The 18,962-nt window shown below is 42.2% G+C and overlaps 1 protein-coding gene across 1 annotated transcript in view; it reads left to right on the plus strand.

The window, feature by feature from the left end:
* LOC144146585 (uncharacterized) overlaps positions 1-18,962 on the plus strand; it is a 78,031-nt gene that overhangs the window by 37,268 nt on the left and 21,801 nt on the right. The window contains exons 7-8 of the mRNA XM_077678527.1: positions 5,411-5,567; positions 17,630-17,712. Coding sequence (XP_077534653.1) covers positions 5,411-5,567; positions 17,630-17,712 — 240 coding nt within the window. The remainder of the gene's footprint in view (positions 1-5,410; positions 5,568-17,629; positions 17,713-18,962) is intronic.

Genomic DNA, 18,962 nt, shown 5'->3' on the forward strand with positions numbered 1-18,962 from the left:
ATCACCAGTGAGGTCGACTGAAAGTGTATACGCTTTCAATTCAAACCATTAACAAGTTCCGCCTCGTAAATGCACGCGAGTAGGTGACCGCGGCTGCAGGAAGGAAGGCCATTGTCAGGATTCCGCGGTTAACTCCTAATTCTTCACGTTTGGACTGTAATTACAGTAGTTTTTTTTTAACACCGGATCTGTTAAAAAGTTTTGTTCCGCCGCGAACGCGTTACCAGAAAAAATACCAAGAACAAAGAGTGAGCGTGCATGACCTTGCATCTCGTGAGGAGAGCACGGTGTCAGCCAGGCTTGCGCGTAAACTTGCGCCGCGTGAGGAGCTCACAAAAAAATACAAAATACCTGCTCTACGTTGGCGGCGTGATCTCTCTCGAGGTGTGCTCCTCGCCAGTTCACGTGCGTTCGTACCTGAAGTGGGGATCACAGACGCTGATTTTGCGCTATAAACGCCGAGTTCCTGAAGCTGGTTGCCGCGGGGTCTATAGCGATCGAACGCGGTCCACACTGAGAAGGATGTAAAAGCCTGCTTACAAAATGATCGGGGTATGCCGGTCATGTATAACTTTCAGCAGCAAGTTGGGAAATCCATGCGAAGTGCCACAGCCAAGTCTCCGATGAAGGGAGGGGGGTCCCCAGTCTGCTGTTTTTTCTATCCTTGCACCACAAGTGCAAGCCGTTCCAATTTTTAAAGCATCAGCACAAGTTAGCATACATATTCGATGGTCAGCTTTTCTTCTTCTCATTTCTAGACACTCACTGCAATCATGATCCTGTGTATGTTGTAATTGATTGTTTTATTTTTTATTCGCCTCTGGCTTCCTAAGAAAAGCCATTTGCCCCGTAGTTCCCGCCTCCTCTAAGCGCCAGCGACTGGAGCTTGCCGTATCCTCGTCATACACTATTTTTTATGTATATGCATTAGCACTTTAGACCGCATCGTCAATAATTTAAAAATACTGCGTTGACATGGTATGTACACTCAAATGCTCCGGGGAAGATTATAAATAGGCATGCGATAACCCACAGAAAACGCATTTAACTGCTCGTATTTCGATGAGGTAGAAACCCCGTAGTGTCCCCGCCACATCGCACACATCATGTGCACGGGTCTGTGGCACGGTGAATAGAGCTTGAGGTTTGCATGGTGGTGCCGCGTATGCAAATAACCCGTATTGTTTTAATGCAATAAGCAACTTTGTTAAAGACGACAAAAATGCTGCACAAAACGGAAAGATTCATCGAAAGGTTGTGGAGAAGACGCTTTACATTTTCTTGCATCTGACGGGGCAAAATATTAAAAATAAGGCCTTGAAGAGGCAAAGCGGAACCAAGGAAATTCACTCGCCAAAATGTAACTCAAATCACGAGTCTTGTGTCGGAGAGAGTTAACATAAAAGATTTTACTTATGCACCCCTGTTACCGGAGGAATGTGTGCAGATCGTACACTATTTTTATAAATCCGAAATTGTTTTATCAGCCATGACCGCGAGGTGTACAGCGTACTTAAAACTAACATGCGTACTGCAACTAACATGATTGCAGCGGCGTGACCGTCGCGAATTATATTGAAAACAAAGACACAAACATGTATGATGAGCGTGTATGAAGGAAAAAAAATTGAAACGTAAACTCCCGCGTTAAAAGTGTGCTTACGCGTTACAGGTGCTAGAAAGAAACGATTTTATTGTAGAGTTCCTTAAACTGTGGAATGGAAGGTGGCGTTTGTACAGACTGCTTACGTATTTAGCGTGAAATTTCACTGCCGTTCGCTTAGCTCTATACGCTTAGCACCCGAAGAGCGAAGCAGGGCTCCGCCCTTCGGGTTCCAGTTCTTCGGGTGCTACTGCTTCAGGTGCGATTGAGAAGGCAGGTAGTGACACCAGCCTGGCTGCGGGGTACTCGGAAGGCAATGCTACGCATTAAAATAAAAAAAAAAGGTCTAGGTCTTCCCTTTATAATATACGATGCCTTATATTGCTCCTGGTGAAATGACTTTTGAGCATAGCAGCAGTGCTCAGTTATTAAGCCAACTTTAGGGAGTTCGTGTAATTGTGATCATTGTAAAATGGCTTGCTCACATTGTGCGTTCCACAGCGGAGCATGGTTATCTACGGAAGCGATTTGATTACAGGCCAATTTTATACTCCTTTGCACCGGCTCTGCCTCTTTCCAGATTCATGTGTCCTCCTCGCCACGCCCTGCGTCTCTGTCCTCTTTGCCATTGCGGAATGCCGCGCGCCCTTCGGCGGCCACCTGTAGCGGCGCTTGCATAAAACGTCATTGTCTCTCCCCCCAATATTTTGTGTTCACAGTCCGTGACGTAAATATCGCGCCACTGTCAATCTAGCGAATCCCAAGTGCGGCTAATATAAAGCACAGCAAATCTCATAAGAGCGCCGGCTTCGCTGAACTTTCCCTTGTCAGGGCAGAAGGTCTTTGAAATATTTATTCCTGGGGCATGTGGTGTGCTTTTTTGTTCCTATTAGATTCCTTACAACGCGGTATAGAACTAGCCGACGTCAAAAATAATGTGGTATCTCCATTTCTCAATGTGTATTTTTCGCTCGACTACCCAATTTATATGTTGAAATACAGAGATTTCCCCGTAGTTATGATGCCAGCGGGCTTCAGAGGACTGGCGCCATAGACCTTAGTCTGTTACGGCCATGAAGCATATAACTTCTTCTGGTGCGTGCCGATACCACAAAACATCTATTTTCATAGCGATATTTGATATGAACTGAAATGGAAAGGGGGCAAAGCACCTTGTGAAGATCAGTTAACAGCAGACCTCTTGAAGGATGGCGGCCAAATTGTACTAGTAAAACTGGCAACCCTGTACACGCAATGCCTAATGATCGCGAGTGTACCGAAATCTTGGAATAACGCGAACATTATCATAATTCCATAAGAAAGGTGACATGGAGGACTTGAAAAACTACAGGCCGATCAGCTTCCTGTCAGTCGTCTACAAGGTATTTACCAAGGTAATCGCTAACAGAATTTCTGCCACATTAAATTTCAGTCAACCTAACGAACAAGCAGGGTTCCGCAAGGCTATTCTGCAATGGTCCATATTCACACGATCAATCAGGTGATAGAGAAATGCGCGGAGTATACGGAACCCCTATATATAGCCTTCATAGATTATGAGAAAGCATCTGACTTGGTCGAAACCTCAGCAGTCATTCAGGCATTACGGAACCAGGTTGTAGACAAGCATAATGTAAGAATACTAGAGGATATTTACAATGGGCCCACAGCTACCATCATCCTCCATACAAGAGCAGTAAAATACCTATAAGGAAGGGCGTCAGACAAGGAGACACAATCTCTCGCATGATAATCACAGCATGTTTACAAGAAGTACTCAGAACATTGGATTGGAAACAGGTGGGAGTAAGATATAATGAAGAACTCTTCTGTAGCCTAAGGTTTCCTAATGAAGTTGCCTTGCTAAGTAACTCGGGGGACGATTTACAAAGCATGGTTACCGCACTGCACAAACACAGTAGAACCATTGGCCTGATAATTAATATGCACAAAACATAAAGTAATCAACAATAACCTAGCAACAGCACATCTGTCTAAGATAGGTGGCGAGGCAGGGGAAGTGGTAACTGAATATATCTACTTAGCCCAAGTTGTGAATCCGGATCCCTGCCATAAGGCAGAGATAATTATAAGGAAAGAATGGGGTGGAGTGCATTCGGCAGGCATTCCCAGATAATGAATGGCAGCCTACCATTGTCCCTCAAGTAGAAGTGTATGACAGCTGCATCTTACCGGTACTCACCTAAGGGGAAGAAACTTGGAGGCTTACTAAGAGGTTTCAACTTCAATTGAGGATAACTCAGCCAGCAATGGAACGGAAGATGATAAGTGTAACATTAAGGGACAAGAAAAGAGCGGAGCGGGTCAGGGAACAAACGCGCGTTAAGGACATATTATTAGAAATTAAGAAGCAATGGATGTGGGCGTGCCATGAATGTCGAAGGCAATATAACAGTTGCGCGTTAAGGGTAACAGAGTGGATCCCTAGAGAAGGCAAGCGTAGCAGGGGGCCGTAGAAAGTAAGATAGGCAGATGAGGCCAAGACGTTTGCAGGGATAAATTGTCGCAGTTAGCACATAACCGGGAGATTACCGTAGTTAGCACAGTAATTAGAGATTAATGGGAGAGATCATTTCTTCCCCTTAAGTGGGTGTAGATAGGATGTGATGATGATGATGATGATGATTCGACATAAACCTTGGTACCTGCTTAGTACCACCTTAGACGCACATACCAGTCCCTTGCGGCCGGGGAAGTCTTTATGACTTATCTTGATACGAACGAAGTTACTTCCCTCCAACATTAATCCGCAGTTTTTAGAAATTGCAATGAAGCAGTGCATTGTAAGCCGAATTTTTACCTTGCCTGGAACGTTGGAGGATCCAGGATCAGCATGAGCCGTTCAACTTAACTTTGGTTCGTACTCTATCTGTGATCTCCCTAAAACCTCGTCACCACGGTTTCCGTAAGCTTCGGAAATGCAGGATTAAGGAAGGACCATTATTCGCCTTAATTTGTACTTGTATAGCCTGTGCTGGTGTCATTCCACAAGATCCCCAAATAATATAATACCCTTTGTCGAGAAGGCTGTGGCCCTTTAGCTGAACGAGCCTCAAGGGAAAGTAGTGATAAGATTACACTGATGCTTTCAGAGGATATGCGTCCCGGGGACAAATAGCATGCTGCTGAAAAAAGGGTTTGTCACGGCTCTCTGTGGCAAGAGCAGTAAGAGGGCTGCTTCTGACAAAAGCTACGTTCGTAAACGAAATCATCTCATTAAAAAGGAACCATGCGTAAGCAAATTGTACACAAAAGAACATTAAAAACGCGTAACCGTGCCATCAATTATATTATCTTATTTATATTACAGTCGTTTTATTACACAGAATTAACACAGGGAAAAAAGTTCGCTTTTAAACTTCAGAAAGATGATCCTTGCTACACGCTGATGAGCTATTATGGTATACACATTCAGAACTTTTCGTTGTAATAATTGCAAATATGGCTTGTGTTTCTATAAAATAAAAAAAACATATCGAAGAAAAGGATTTTCATAAAAAAGGGGTTCATTTTCGCAGTTGCTCTCACTAACTATTTCTTTTGAAAAGTCGGCACGATCTCAAATCTTGCTTTATAACGTAAGAGCGGTTGAATACCAAAAAGAGGCTACGAGAAAGTGCTCGATCAGATAGGAAAAGACGCATGTAGCTGCTCGTTTACTTAAGACCGAAAAACAACACCATTTTCGCGGCGCGTTCTGTACACATACAAAAGTCACTCAAAACCATTGGTAAACATTGTTTGAATGCGTAGGTAAATTGACCTCTAATTGCCATTCTATTTCAGTTTCCTACAGAACAAGTAGAAAGCCTCCTTGAGCCTGGAAAAGTTGTCGACGTCAACTCTGACGGTGACGCCATCGTAGAGTTCAGTGATGGCCGTGCTTGGAGCATCCGAACAAGTTTTCTGCAACTCGTCGAGGGCCGGGAAGCATGGGGTGAAGGTAACGTAGTAACGGCTTTACCATCCTTCCTAGAACTTCTCTGCAAAGTAGCTCCATAAAAAAACCTTTCGCGGAGTAATGAAATTATTTGCAAAGAGAAATTGCCCTAAATTTCAAGAAAACACTTCGCAAACGTTGCATGTAAGTAACGACTACTCTAGTTTGCATACACATTCGAAGCACGCGGTACGCAGACAGCGAATTTTCGTCGTTGCTTTGTAGTAGAGAGCAGAAGTTATCTACTGCTTCATCTCACAATTTCCAGCTTGCCTACAATAATGGTGAGAATTTGGGATATTTGTTGTCTGTAAAAATCACGAGTCGTTCTGCTCTATGAGATGAATGACCAGCGTTGCGTTTAGCACACAACCTAAAAGTAGAGTCGAATGTAAGTGAAATGCATCAGCTAATAATACCTCTCCTGCACCCACACAGGCAGACGGTTTTATTTTGCGTGTGTGGCATTGAAAAAAGTGCCTAGTTATTACTTATTTGGTTAAAATGCTCATTCAAGTAATCAGACATGCTAGCCTGATGCCCAAGTTTCTTTTTTATGTTGAAAAAAGGCCGCCCATTATCTAGTTGATTATTTCAATCATTTCTTCATTCATTCATTCATTCATTCATTCATTCATTCATTCATTCATTCATTCATGCATTCATTCCTTCAGCTTTATTTACTGTTGTTTTACGTATTTTTTCTCTGGACCAGCCAAGCACTGAATGCTTGTTGGCTTTCCAGGCAGTTGGTGTAAACATTCATACAAGAGAATAGGCACACACACAAATTTGAACACGAAAAGTACTTCCTGCTTGAAAATCACATAGCAGAATTGTGCATTGCAACACAACATAAACAGCAAAAACGTACTTGTAGACAGCACAATATACACAATTCTTCACCAATATACGTTACCTGAGACACGATATTCTCGAATTTTCTTAAGCATTTTCCTTAGGGTTTTCCTGTCATAAATCGTTTATGAGAGCATTAAAAATTATGGCCCATAATGTTTACTTGTTTTTGTTCCCGCACTTTGTGTACACTCGCGGCTTCACGAACCTTTCTGTTTTTTAAGCGTTCTACTTTTCCCTACAGGAACTTTGCATTGATTGCAGAAATAATATCGTGGTAGTACCTCGTACCCAAAAACAGGCGCGCTTGAACTATACTTAATAAAAATACTTGTCCTCTATTTTCGCATCTTCAACCTTTTTTACAGGCAATTAGGCAATACTGTTTGCTATTCTGTTAATTATTCTATTTATGCATTGTTGTTTGTGATCCGAGCAGCAACCATACAAAGTAATTCCACAATTCAAAATTTCTTCCGCCTGTGTATGTATATATGGTCTGTGTTAAATTGCAGAGGTGCCTCCCCTCTCCAGTTGTGAATCATAGCTGCTACACCCCTTAATTTCTTGAATACAAACAACAACTGATTACTCCATGTTAGGTGATGGTCAAAGAAGAGGCCTAAATATTTTATTTAGAGATCTAATGTAAGGGGGCTACACTTCAAACAGCAGCATTATGACATATGCAAATATATAGGCTCACCCGGACAAAAAACTTTATGTAGGATCCTGAAGCAAAACAATTTTGTTTTTATTGTAGATTTAGAAAAATAGAGTTTTGTTTGAACAAATCTATGACTGTGAATGTCATTTGGAAAACTGTTTTTTCCGCGAGAGCAGTCGCCTATTTTCAATACTAGAGGGGACATGCATATTGGAACACGTTTGACTTTAGTGGAAGTAACCTAAGATCGGTAACGTATATAATGAAGAGTATGGGCCCTAGTGTGCTGACCTGAGGGACTACACATTGTATTTCTTAAAGTCCGCTGTACTCTCCATGAAGTTTATGTACGGAAATCGTTTTGTGGAAGAACTCGTCAAGAACTTAAGGAACTGCCCACGAAACCCAAAAGAAGTGAGTTTGGTAACACCAATTTATGGTTTATTGTATAGAATGCTTTGGTGCGTGTATACAAATAACACTAAAACGGCTTCGTTATTAATAATACAGGCGTTAACGAACTACGAAAATTTAAAAAGCAAAATGCTGTTTCTGTTCTTGTTCTCTGTGAAAATAAACCGTGCAGGGAGTATTTAGTTCGTACTTTTCGCAAAAGGATTGCATTACAGACGCAATATGCGTCTCCACTACATGAGACAACACTGATAATATTGCAATCGGTCTGTAGTTACCGATATCACCTTTTTGTGCGTGTTTTTATGTTGGTCTTACAATAAAAAAATTAATGTATTTGGGTATGCTTCCCGTTTTTAATATTCCATTAGGAATCCTTAAAGCGCATGTTTTAATCTGCTGTAGTGGCACAACAAGTTTCTTGGACGAATGTTGTCAAATCCGTGCGGTTTAAACGGTTTTATTCCTTGGTGATGTTCCAAATCTTTTCTTCGGTAATCAGCAACAGACAAGCTGTGTTAACGCACGCGCGTAGTGGCTTGTACTCTTCCGTGGGCGTTATATCTTCGCACCCCTTTTTCAACAAAACCTCTGCGGTTTGTATAAACGTGTTGTTATATTTATGGCACAATTTATGCGTCTTTTCTTTCGGAAAGTTTCTATTGTGTCATCTACGCTCGCGTAACTCTTCCCAATAATTTTTTCGCTATCTTGAAGGTTTCCTACTGCTATTCTTATGTTGGCGAAATTGGGGCAAGTGATACTCGTTTTGCGCCCGGCGTATTTTGGCTGTTACAAAATTCCGCCAAGTCCGAAACTCCTGCCTCTTTAGCGTATCCTGTGTTTTTTTCCGACACCACTGCCATGCTTTATTTTTCAAATAACAATGAGACATTACTTCAGTTGTGATGCATCGGTAGTTAAAATATTTTTGTTTTAATTTTACACACCTACTGGAACACTCGTAGATGTCACGAAAAATTTCAGTTAGTATCTCTTATGTAGGCATCAATTCTTTGTTGTCTAAATTTTTTTCAGTGTTAAAAGCTCAGCATTTTAACTGATCGCCTTAAAAAGATCGCTAATGCTAGAAAATTATGGTTAGCCAACTTTAGTCTCATCACTAACACTGATGCCTTTGCTCCATTCGACGTGTTATATTACGATCTATGCATGATCTGGTGATTTGTTCCATTAAGTATTCTTCCCTTGTGCAGTCACTGATGAGCACTCAAAGCCCGAATTCTGATAATAAATTGTGGTAGTTCATTACTGCGGTTTTTTTCTTGTATAACACGCATGTTAGTGTCTCCTGTTATTACAAGATCCTTTTCATTCATCTGACGGTTTAGCATTTGATTCATTCCATCTCAAAACAAGTTAATGTTCATGTTTGGTTGCCTGTAACTTGCACATATCTTGTACGTTAAATTTCTCTTACTGATCGCCATCCGCAAGGCCGCTGCATATTCAAAGTTGAATTGAGTAGAACCTAACAGCCAGTTCTCGGTTATGAGCACGATTTCGCCACCTTTTTGATTTTCTCGACAGAACCCCGCTCTCAAATACCCATTAAGTCAAAAAGAAAGCTGTCTTTGCGCGTCAACGTTCACTTCATTTAAAACCACACCAATCTTCCTTTCTTTCAGATGCGCGCATAACTGATCTCAGTTTTTAGTAATGCTTCGGATATTTATATGCAAAATGGCAACGTCTAGTTGAAGAGACTCTTCTGATGCATACCCTAGTGATAAAACTATGCAGCCTAGCGTTACATCTTGTTTTGAACAGCGTGCGACTTTCGTGGTGATTGCCCTCTAATTATCCGCGCTTCGGAACGCTCGTTTTCCAACACCTTTCGAGGGAGCACAAGGTGGCACCTTGCAGCAGCGGAGATGTTGCGGATTAGAAATAGACGTCCGCATTGAGGGCCACTGACAGCGTATTACGACAGCCTCAAAATTCCACCGAAAGAAAGCGAATTCGTGTTTCGTGTTATTCGTATGTTTCCCACAATAGCTATCTGTTTTTTTAGTAGACTTTTCATTTACCTAGTGTAACATATCTGAAAATACTTTTATACCGTGAAAGCGCTAATAAAAGCCGGCAACAGCACACGGCTATGCTTCTCATGACGCCGCTGCGCGCAAATCACATAGTAGCCGCAGAAAAAAAATGACATGTAACATTAGGTGCATTCGTTTTTGTGCACCCAACTCGGTGTGCACTGAAGGAAACAGCTGCCTGATTAACAAAACGGCGAAAAGAGTTGCTGTATTTATTGTTCTACAAATTAGCCATGCGGTGTGCAGTTTGATTGAACATTAAACCTATAAATGGAGCATTGCACAAATATATGCGCCCTGCTATTGTACGTAGTTCTGTGGGCGAAAACGTAAAAAAAATATGCTCTAAAACGAGAACACCAGCAATGTTAAATATTAACACAATACATCAACACGACCCTAAACAGATAAACACGACATTTAGAATGAGAGACTCCAATCTGGAGCTTTATTGAAGCTCCTCTCAAATATGTTGGTGTAATAAAGTTGGCTCTAGCGCTTATTCCACATTGTAATCGACAAAACAGGCGTTAGATGAGCTTGTTGGGAAATATACTTTTCCTCGCATAGTCAACTACAAGAACGCCACTATGAAAGATTGAATAAACAACACGTACAAGCCTTTCGCCGTTGAAGCGGCCTCTATCATTATGAATAGATTTTTTTCTTTATGGCCTCTGCGACTACAAGGACAACCATATCTTAAAAATAATAGCCCCACACGTGGGCTCCTCCACGTATCTGCGGGTCGCTATGTCGATCGACTCAACCGCGAAGCAACGTGTTGAAAAATTTGTTCGCGTTAGGGGCGCATTTCACAACCAAATAATGCTGTAAAAACAATCAAGCGACGCCCTTTATCCTTGCCTATTCAAGAAACAATCATCGTAGAGACAGGTGTCTCATGTTTCATTTTGCAGTGCCGTGCCTTGCAGTTTATTTCCATTGTCGTGGTTAACGGCTGCAAATATACGTGGAAACACTTTCAAGTACATGCCCTCTACGAACCCGAATGTTCAAGCTCTTGAAGTGGTATCCTTGTTGTGACGAGACAAGCACAAGGGCTTCCGCGTGATTCTGCACAATAACACCTGATATTTCTTTGGACAGCGCAGTTTCTGATCTTGACAAGGAGTATTAGAATTGACTCCCTCGAAAATCGAACGTCCGTCTTTTCTTCAATAATCCTTCTGACATCCGGAGAGTTTTTACCAGAATTTAGAACTGAAGAAAACAATACTTAACCTCTCGTGTCGTGGAGCCCGTATGTTTTAGGAGAAACTTAATTGCCGGAGCGAGCGAGTTTTTCCCATACACCTCGCTTCCTTCTCGCAAGTGTAGTAGCTGATTTTCATCAGGTTTGAAGCCGCTTTTAAGCCGCAAGCAGCGAAGCCGAAGCCGCAAGCAGCGACGCGGGGGAAGTTGGGGTGCTTCTTACAACTGTGCTGGTGGATCCCTTGCTCATTCTCCATGCGGAACTTTTTCCTCTCGGTAAAATCCCTTTGGTGTTTTCTACCGTGTTCGGTGAATCGAATATTTTTGTTTATTTATTTATAATTTATTCTTTTATTTTTATTGATTTGTTTATAATTTTATTTATTTCTTTAGTAAAATACCCTGAAAACCCGAAGGCGTTCAGAGAGGAGTGGGTAACAAGTTACACAAAAGGAGGTGCTGCTGTTTCGAACAATGTCCCTAAGGGTCAGAAAAGCTGGGGATGGAGGCGGGGAAGGTGTTCCAGTAGTCGCGAGTCTTGGGCATGAAGGGGTAAAAATAGGGGTTTGCGCGACAGCTTAAACCCTTACCTTGCAGCTGCGAGGGTTACGTGAGGAGTTGTAGGATGGAGCATAAATGAGATCTGGTTTTAGAAGGAGTTAATAAAGTAAATCGTGTGAAAAAGGCACAAGCGCGCAATTTTTGTTCCAGCAGCAGGGTCACTAGGTTTAAGAACAGCTTTAATTGACGTGATGTTCGTGAGTAGTTTATGAGAATGAATCGAGCACCGCTGTTTTGAATGACTTCCGAAGATGCAGGCAGGCAACACCAGCATATAAGGGTCCCAAAGGGATGATACATGTTCTAATTCTGAAATAACGAGGGGTTTATATATGAAGAGCTTGAACGACACTGGAGAAAGAGCAAAATTACGGCGTAAGAAGCCAAGAAGGCGATCAGCATTATTAGAAACCTAATTGTTCTTGCCATTAAGATTAGTGCTAACGTGAACGCCGAGGTACCCATGAGAAGAGACAAGATAATTTCACATTGTTACGTTCGTACGAAAAAAGTTGAGTAGGCATCTACGCTTGCATCTTAAGATGTACGGCGTGACAGCGATACTTTAACTCCAACGGAGCTCGTTCGTACGTAGCTGCTGTATTTACGACCTAGGCTTCGCTAGCACGCAAGGTTATCAAAAAGTGAAAGACTAGCAACAAGGGTTTTCAATCGCTGGGTCCCAGGAGAGAGGAAAGTTCTCTGCGCTTCTGTTGCCTAAAATGTCAGCGTGAAAGGTTGCAAATACGAGGTGTTGGTCAGTTTGAGCGCGGAGCAGTCAGTATTAGTGTACTAAAATGTTTTTTCTGTGATTTCTAGGCTGGGCAGAACAATTTTGCGTTTTTTAGAGAGAGAGAGAGAGAGAGAGAGAGAGAGAGAGAGAGAGAGAGAGAGAGAGAGAGAGAGAGAGAGAGAGAGAGAGAGAGAGAGAGAGAGAGAGAGAGAGAATACTTTTGTTCAGGAAGAAATAGATGTGATTTAGGAAAATGTGGTAAAGAGATGGCCGGGAGCTCAAAACTGGAACCTGATTTTACGGCACCATATCCAGCAGCTCCTTTTCTTGCCCTCTAGATCAGCTCGCGCTGATATTGAGGTAACGAGTCGGTCAAATCTGCCTCCCATGCTTTAAAGAAGTGAAATGTGTTATGTTTGAGTTGTTCTCCCTTGGCCATACTCTAGGACATTACTAGGTCTGTGCAAAATTGTGGATGTTTTCCCTATTTCAGCAGAACTTTAGGCTAGTCTGTTGTTCCCACCGAACACTTTAACGCGCATGAATTTTCCTATAAGTGTGTTGGTTTTTATCCCGCGGAGTTTGGAATCTTTCGACGTTGACATATCGTTGTAGCAAGGGGAAATATTATGTTCCTAGGCATACGATGAGGATTAGTACTTATCGTTTTTCGAAGAAGGCAGTATGGTAGTCTTGGTCACCAGGAGGACGGAATGTGAGTTCGTGTACCTTTTGCATAAGGCGTCGTTCGCTTCCAGACCATTGCACCCGGCCGTCCAAATAACATTGTTAACTTCATGCATTATGGGTGGAAATATCTTACCGTAGCGATTGGTATTCTGCCTCCAGAAAACTGTAAAATGTCAATCGTGAGTCTGTAATGATGTTACGCTTCTATTTGATACCTCCGCTATTCGGGTTGCCAAGAGGATGGCTCCAACTTCCACTTCTTTGTTCCTGTATGTTTATTCGCCGTGCAGTCGCAAAGATTGCCAGAGTAGTCAACCACACCTGCGGCGTCGGGCTTTCGTATATCCCGGAGTAGGTTTATACTGTGGTCTGATGATATTGAAACTTTCCCCTGATGAACAAGAGCCTGCCATAGCGCCCCTTCTTGTGTAGGATTGTAGCTATGTTTTTGTAGAGGAAACTTTTTATGGGTGGCACTGTGTCGGTGCCTTGTCTGTCATGACTTGCAGGGGTTTGCTTTCAAAGAGAGGGGGGGGGGGGTGCCTGTCTTTGTTCTTTTCAGTTTGGGGTACCTGTTTGGGGGTGTCGGTACCTTTTCAAAGGGGTATGATGGTCCTTCCCGATTTTGTTTTTGCATCGGCTTTATTGGTGCTAAGAGAGTGGTTTCTCCGATTTCTTTCATTGCGTTAGGAATACACAAATTGAGGAACTATTCATTGTTATTATCACCAATATCGCATTCAGGACGACTGCAGCGTGAATTCCTCTGTCATAGACCTTCACCGGCTGCTGTCCTGCGCTTCCCGAGTCCATTCTTTGCTCATAATATCGTTATTTCATCCTTCCATCGAGTAAATGGCCGTCTCTTTCTCCTAGTCCCATCTATGCGTGTTCATTCTGTCCCCTTGGTGGTCAGCCCTTTGTTAGGTTGTCCCATGGTCAAATTTGCGAGGTCGAGAACTGCCTTATATACATGCTGTCCTAATGATGGTGTTTCTTTCACTTTTTTGGAGCGGGTGAATTTCTGGTATGGCAGGCTCTGCAACATTGTGGTCATGATCAGTGGTTGCATGAATCTTATCGTTTCTTTTCTCTTTTCCTTGATCTTCGCTTGGTTGGACGTTCTACTTGTGGGCAATAATTGGTTAAAGATTTTTTCTCTTTTTGGCGATTGTGAGTTGGGAAATACCCGCTTGTATAGAACCCTACCGAGCATTCTTACGTGGCTGTTCTCTGGTAAGATATTCGTACCTATTTTTAGGGCAATTTTTAATTTGGGCACGTGGTGCCATCTGTCGTTTACCGAAGAGACCTTGCAGCGGAAACATACCCGTGGGAATATTGAAAAGCAGTTCGAAAATTATGTGAGTAGACGCGGTATAGTAAGGTTTATTTTAGCTATTTCGAGCTTTTTATCTACGCCTTGCTTGATTTCTGAGAAACTGGCATTATTGTTTTGTCCACTGGTGTTTAGTTAGGTCACCCACTTTTGGTGCTGGCGTACGTCCCAGGGGAAAACACAGTGCCGTGGCTGAGTGGGTAAGGCATTGCGGTTCTGAGCCCCAAGACTCTGGTTCAATTGCCGGCCGCGGCGGCCATTCTTCAGATGGAAGCAGAAAACAATAATTCCAGATTGTCGTCATTTCGGCGCACGTTAAAAATCTTAAAGTGGTCAAAATTATTCCGGAGGCTTCCACAACAACATGCCTCGTAGCCCACAAGTCGGTTCGGGGAATAAATTATCGGAAATTTATATTGTGATCTTGTGGTGGAAACACGCTTTTGGTGTGATGGCGTAAGTTTCGGGAACGGCTGTAGACCGTGCCTGCCGAGCATGGTACCACCGAATGGGCATAGAACAAGTTTTCCTGCGCATGCGCGGACCCTGGTAAAACGCGTGTCCTTTCTTTCGTATCCGGCGTTGTACCATTTTTCTACTTTCCAAACTTCTGTTGCCGTAGCGGCACATTACAGGTTCAGCGGAGCCCTCTAATAGTGCTGCCTTAGTCATAGCGTGGGATTGGCAGCGGTGACGTATTTCCGTGGACGCCTGATGGGCACGACTGATAGAGGACGGCTATGAGCCACGGGGAAATCGAAAAATGAGCGTCGCTATTGCGTTAAAATAGGTCATATGGGTTGTACTGTTTTAGGCAAGAATAAACTCTCATGGGCGGGAAATACACATTATCGACCTCGGGCAATGAAGTAAAAACGCGATTACACAAAGAAAGAACAAAAGCATTCTGAAAGGCTACATAACACCCAGTCGGTGGTATCGCACTACCGTAACACACACAACAAATCGTTTCATTCTTCGGACGGTTCACTGTTTAGCAGAATTTGCGAGGCTTAGTATGTAGCGAACATTGCAAGATTTCAGTTGAAAAGTCAAGGTTTTGCTGCAAGAAGCGCATGCTTATAGCCATTTTGATAGGATGACCTCCTTTCGGGGCTTTTAGATAATAGTGTGCTACAGTATAACCATTTCTTTCTGTTGCGCAGCCGGTTGAGAGAAATCGGAACCACACAGAACGGTGATTGTCGGATTTTGCGCTGGGGATAAATCTAATAATGATTGGTTCTGCAGCATTCTGAAATGCTCTCCATTTCACAGCGCGCAAATAAATGCTAGACAGATATGACCCGGTGAAACGTTTAAATTCCGCGTTGATTGAGGCCACCTCGGCGCTTTTGTAATCCTTTATGGTTTTAACAGAAGCTGCTTTTGTGGTGGTGACATCGTAAGTAAAAAGAAGAATGCTGTGATCGCTGAACCCAGGAATAATAAAAGGAATTTCACCAGGGGTTGTGGTAAGGACCAGATCTTCCAAACTCGAGGAAGTAAAAGTAATACGTGTAGATTCTTTACTTCTTGGGGGAAGTAAGTCATTACAAATATTAAAAAAAAATGTCCTTCATGTGTACGGATGTAACATTGTTATCACCACCGATCCAAAAGAAATCGGGAAAATTCAAATCGCCCAATATAAAAATACGGACTCCAGGGTACCCAACCACTATATAGTTTAAAGCATCGTACAACATTTCACAAAATCCTATGAGGAGTTTTGTAGACGGTAGCAGTCACACAAGATAGCGTCTTGTGACCGCAGTGGACGCCATCGCCAAAAAGTATGAAGAGGACGTTGAGGGAACAAGATACGAGGGCACACCACTACAAACACCAATCAGGACACCTCCTCTACTTCCAGTGTTATTGTCAGACCTGTAAAGCTTATACTCACCACAAGTGTGGAACCCTCCACTATCTCGAATCTTACCAAGAACCAGGTTTCTGTGAGCACAACAATTTTAGCATCACAATCTACGATTACTGAAGACTGCTCACTACGTTTGCTTCTTGGGCTGCGTATGTTGCTTATTACCGTTTACTAATGCATATGCTTCGTCTGTTATTGTGATTACTGCGTATGTTGCTTATTATCACGTTTGCTTATAACGCTGCATAAGGAAACATTACATTCCACCTTACTGCGATTGTTTCTGCGGAATTGGTATGACGTGGTAGTGCTGGAGTTGGGTTTATAAGCAGGCTTCTAGATTGGTGATACAGCGGCAGTTGTGGGTTCATTCCACAGACAGTGCAAGTTTGAGTGCAATAAACAAAACATTTCTTACCGATTAGTAAGTTGTTATGACGTTGAGAGTACGTTTGCCAACTGGATTTCCCAAAACCGAGAGGCTTGTTTTTGTGTTCAGAGATGCTCTACAGAAGCCCTCACTGGTAGGAATCCCCGTCTAGTTTAGTTTATCTTTCTGTGCAAAATGGTACTGTTTATTTAGAACGAGGAGTTAATTACTAATATTGATCTTGATTTATCGTGCACAAAACTTCCGAGCCGATGTTCCCTTTCCGTTTAATCCTGCACAATCTGAACTGCTATATAGAATAAAACAAGCCTGTCTATTAGCTCCTCTTACTTTGACCAGGATTCGTTTGGGTTGTCAGCCTCACCATAAAATAATAAAGTGTCACGGCGAGCTCCACATTCAAAATAGTTAAGGTTACAACAAAGTACTGCCGTTTCCGAGTGAACTGCATTACCTACGGCTTCTAACATGAAAGGCGGCAATTCATTCTTTTTTTACTCTGGTATTCATACTGTACCAAACGCGATGGTACTGGACGTTGTCTCGTCTCGGCAAGGGTAGCTAACTTATTGTCCGCGACGCTACGCTAAACACACCACAGCAGTGGCACCGCCACACACATGCAAAAAACAATTGAACGCCCCGCAGTTTAAAAACACGTGAAGCCTCTGGGGTTTTCGCAGACTTGACAAATTCATACAATTCGAGTTACAAAGGAGGAAAAAAACGAATGCACAAACATTGTCAGCGCTCGTGTTGTTTCTTTTTTCAATAAAAAAAGACGTGCACAGTGCGCGTCTCATTTAATTGCGCATAAAACATCATCAATGAACGTTTTATTAAAGAGGCACATTTTATTTTATTACCGCAAAAGACAAATCAGCGTAACGGGAAGGTTCCGTGCGGTACGACGCCTCCGGCTGTCCGATTCGATATACGCGTTGAATAGTGCAACATAGATATCCCAAACTGTGTCGCCTATTCGGCGGAAATGCGCAAACTTTCCAGTGCACAGTAGTCTTAATTCCACAGATGAAATTATTCGAATATCTATTGGAAGGGTGAAATGTCTTAAATGTAGGATTGAAGCGAATTGCGTGCTTCTGTGATCCTAATGTCGGGAGAAAGACGTTTCGAATGTGTATTAGATTTAGTAAGTCATTAACAAACATGTGAAATAATGAGTTCTCGTGGTACACGAAATCTGTTTATAGCATTTGTGCCGCACTGTTTTGCTTTTTTGTAGGTACAAGCCGATCGTGTTCTTCTAAGAAGCTTTCGAAAGAAATTGACCGCTTGATTCCCCACATCCAGAGATGTGGGCCTGAGGTAAGATCGGAAAAATAAAAATAAAAGCAAAACGAACATTAAAGTCAGTTCGAATGTTATTACTTCAGCACACTCTTTTCAGTACCACAAAGATTTTTCACGGAAAAAAAGTTTGATTGATATCGCCCGTACATCTAGATACCATGAAAAGAGATACGTTTATTTTCGACTAGTTCATTGCCTATGACCCACTGTATTCATTTAGGAATCAATATTACCCGGATAGATTGTGTACTGACAAAAGCTGAGAAATACAATGAATAGTTAGGAGCAACAATATTACATAGTTTCTCTACAGCATTCAACCCGGCCGTAAGTGGGCGTGCTTTCATAATGTTTCACTTAGTGATTAAATCCTTACTCTCGCACTATTTGCTAAACTCCGTGGTGAAGAAGATTTTTGTGACGTTCCGCAATAACAGTGTTTGCTTATTATCGTTTTATTGTTTCATCAGCATTATTGTTTGCCCACGTGGGATGAATTACGAAAATTCGGGGCAAAGGGTGGATTTATGCAGTCGATAGACATGGCTAGAGGTCTTTAGAAGGGGCCTCCGTCCTGCAGTCGACCCAACCAGGATGATGATGATGATGATTATGGTGATGTGACGATAATCAGTGCACAGGGGACAAAAAACTTGAACCAGTGCACGCCCAGCTCCCGGATCACGTGATTGATGACGTGAATTTGTGTATTCAGGTCAAAGAGGTTGTGTGACCATACTCTCCTTGCGGTGTCCAAACGTGAAGCAGAGAAGGCGGATGTATTTTCAGAATTAAAATTTATGACAGAGATCGTAGTTCAGCATAACAAAATTTAGGCTCGTGTAGCTTTTAGCTGTTAAAACAATTTGAACCAATTTAAAATGTTGGTGTTATCCAATGTTACTGTTGCCATTTAGATTTTAATGCATTAAAACAACCTGATCATTGCTTTCGTACTCGGCATCAAATTGAAGCGGAGCCTATTGGAAATAGATTGGGCAAGTTGAGTGGCTTTTCTCTTGTTTAAAAAAAAGTTTAACAGATTGTTATTTATAATGTAATAATTTATTCACACATGTTTCTGCAATAAAGCATATTGCAAAGGAATTGCGTCACGGTATAGACCAAAAGGCAATTTACCTGCTTTATTATCGAGCGATTCATCGAGAACATGAGAATTGTTGTTAGTAACTCGTTTTGTGAATCAGAGTTCCTCTTGAAATTCGACTTTTATAGTTTTAATAAGGTATTCATACGCATTTCCT

This window comes from Haemaphysalis longicornis, unplaced genomic scaffold (assembly GCF_048455015.1).
Source record: "Haemaphysalis longicornis isolate Haplotype H1 unplaced genomic scaffold, Haemaphysalis longicornis Haplotype H1 scaffold_7, whole genome shotgun sequence".
Classification (NCBI taxonomy): Eukaryota; Metazoa; Arthropoda; class Arachnida; order Ixodida; family Ixodidae; genus Haemaphysalis; species Haemaphysalis longicornis.